Genomic DNA, 3,025 nt, shown 5'->3' with positions numbered 1-3,025 from the left:
CCCCAACACTGGGCCCCAGCGAAGGGGAGAGAGGGGGGGGAGAGAGGGAGGGTGGGAGAGAGTGGGGGGAGAGAGAAAGAGGGGAGCAGGGGAGAGAGAGAGAGAGGGGTAGGGGCTGGAAGGGGTTACAGAGATAGTCAGTGAGAGTCAGCGATCAGTTGTGGGTTGCGATGCAGTACGTGTCAGTGATCTAGAGTGGGTCAGTGATCTGCTGTGAGCAGGGATCCGTTGTGAGTCAGGATCCAGTGTATGTAAGTGAGCCCCTGAGTTTACAGGGTTAATGAGCCCTGAACACTGCGGGCCCCAGGGGTGGGGGAAGTGAACTGACAGATATTTGTGAAACTCGGTCTGCTTTGGTTTCACCTTTGGTTGCTGGTTGAAAGTTCGCTCTCCACCAGAAGGTTTACAGGGAATTATCCCAGACCCTGGATCCCGCGGGGCTGAGGGAGGAATCAGGGGGTTTTGGAAAATGCCGGTCGCTCAACTCCTCATCTGTTCTCACCCACAGATCAGCCACTGGATCACCTCCCTGGCCATCTTCATCCTGCTGCACATCGGTAAACAATCCTGAGTCTCCCGGTGCCCCCTTCCCCGTCCCGGCAGACGGTCGCTCCCAGAGGAATCTCACTCCCTCTGTGGTTTCTGGATGGAGGAGCTGCAGATCGCTGGGACAAGGCAGAGGGCTGGGAGCCACTAAGAGGCTCTGACAGAGAGCTAGCAGAGACATGGGAAGGGCTGAATGGTCTCCAACAGTGCTTTGACCATTTTCTCATTCCCCCACCCTGCACTCCAACTCCCTCCCCTCTCTCACACCTACCCCCCCCCACCTCTGGCCTTGTAAGGATCTTGCCAATGAGAGACAGAGGGGACAGAGAGAGAGAGAGAGAGAGAAAGACAAGAAGTTAAAGCAAGGACGATAAACAAAACAGACAAAGCGACTGAATGAGTCAGAGAGAGGGGCAGAGACACAGAGAGTGACAGGGACTTTTGTGTCACAGGGAGAGAGAGACAATTAGAGTCAGAGAGGGAAAGACAGTCAGGGTGGGGTAGAGAGAGAGAGAGAGGATTATACAGGGACAGAGATAGTGGGGCTGACAGAGAGAGTGCGAGGGGGCAGAGACACAGACCGAGAGAGGGACAGAGACAGAGAGACAATGAGAGAGGGACAGAGAGAGACACACAGAGAGGGTCAGAGAGAGAGGCAGAGAGATAGAGACTATTAAAGTCAGAGAGAGGGAAAGAGAGAGCAGGGTAGAGACAGAGAGGGGATATCGAGGGAGAGAGGATTACAGAGTGACAGAGGTAGAGAGGCTGAGAGAAAGAGGGGAGGGAGAGGGAGGGGGTCAGAGATGGAGAGGGTGAGAGAGAGAGGGACAGAGAGAGAAAGGGATAGAGAGAAGGACAGAGAGTGATAGAAGGAGAGAGCGAGACACAGAGAGAGTCAGAGACAGAGAGGCACAGAGATGCAGCGAGAGAGAGGGAGGGTGAAGCAGACAGGAGTTAGAGATAGAGATAGTAGGAACTGCAGATGCTGGAGAATCCGAGACAACAAGGTGCAGGGCTGGATGAACACAGCAGGCCAAGCAGCATCATAGGAGCAGAGAGGCTGACGTTTCGGGCCTAGACCCTTCACGGTGTGGAGCTGGAGGAACACAGCAGGTCAGGCAACATCAGAGAAGCAGGAAGGCTGACATTTCGGGTTGCGACCCTTCTTCAAAACCTGTGCATCTTCTCTCCCACCTCACTGAGCCATCCCCCCTACTCCCTTCCTGCACTCACCTATCACCATCCCACCTACCTTCCCCAGCCCCATCTATTCTCTCTATTTATTTCAGAGCTCCCTTCGCCCTCCCCCATTTCTGAAGAAGGGTACCAACCCGAAACGTCAGCTTTCCTGCTTCTCTGATGCTGCCTGGCCTGCTGTGTTCCTCCAGCTCCACACTGTGTTATGTCAGACTCCAGCATCGGCAGTTCTTACTATCCCGAAGCAGACTGGAAATGCGGTAGCTTATTAGCACTCAGTAATTTGTGATCTTTGCTGGCAAGGCCCAGGCTGTATTTCCCCATGACCAAGCACCCATTATGCAGAGGGGACGAGCCTGCACATTAACCACATCCTGAAGCGTTTCTCAGCCAGATAATCTCTTGTTGCGAAAACAGGCCGTTGCTAAAACATTAATTTCTGCACAACAAGATCCCATGGAGTACAGCGCCACATCCCCATGGACCTGTCTCACATTGATGCCAGTCGAGGGATAGCATGCCAACCCCAGTGCCCTGGGGGAGGGGACAATTCCCTCCACCCCACTGCACCTCCACAGAGTGGCAGTGAGGGCCCTCACTCCCCAGGAGGAGGCGCTATTGAGCAGCGACCCAGGTTCCCGCTGGGACTTGGTTTCTGATGGTCTGCAGGGAATGAGACTGTTGCCCAAACACTGACCCCCCCCCCCCCCCCCCCAACCCCCATGCGGTGAAACTGCGGTGAACATGAGCTGAAGGAACCGGCTTTAAGAGTCACCACCTCCCCCACCAACCACAGACTCCCCGCATCGCCAAGCCCCATCTCTCAGGAGAAAACAGGGAACAAGTCCCACATTCCCTACCCCCCAACTCCCTGTGGCAGCGAGTCCCACATTCCACCCCCCCACCAACTCCCTGTGGGAGTGAGTCCCACATTCCCCCCCCCCCACCAACTCCCTGTGGGAGTGAGTCCCACATTCCCCAGCCCCCACCAACTCCCTGTGGGAGTGAGTCCCACATTCCCCCCCCGCCACCAACTCTCTGTGGGACTGAGTCCCACATTCCCCCCCAACTCCCTGTGGGAGCGAGTCACACAACACCCCTTACCCACTCCCCTTGAGAAGGTGGGGGTGAGCTGCCTTCTTGACCCGCTGCAGTCCATGTGCTGTGGGGGTTGACCCATAATGTCCCTTAGGGAGGGAATTCCAGGATTCTGACCCAGCGACACTGAAGGGACAGGGATATATTTCCCAAGTCAGGATGGGGAGGGGCTCGGAGGGGAACT

General features: G+C 55.9%; 1 protein-coding gene across 1 annotated transcript in view; it reads left to right on the top strand.

Annotated features, from left to right (window-relative positions):
- The window catches only part of LOC125487917, an 8,036-nt gene that overhangs the window by 733 nt on the left and 4,278 nt on the right, over positions 1 to 3,025 (top strand). Inside the window, exon 2 of the mRNA XM_048620554.1 lies at positions 509 to 557. Coding sequence (XP_048476511.1) covers positions 509 to 557 — 49 coding nt within the window. The remainder of the gene's footprint in view (positions 1 to 508; positions 558 to 3,025) is intronic.

This window comes from Rhincodon typus, chromosome 47, assembly GCF_021869965.1.
Source record: "Rhincodon typus isolate 14 chromosome 47, sRhiTyp1.1, whole genome shotgun sequence".
Taxonomy (NCBI): Eukaryota; Metazoa; Chordata; class Chondrichthyes; order Orectolobiformes; family Rhincodontidae; genus Rhincodon; species Rhincodon typus.
The sequence above is the reverse complement of the archived record's forward strand: the minus strand, read 5'-3'. Positions and strand labels throughout refer to the sequence as shown.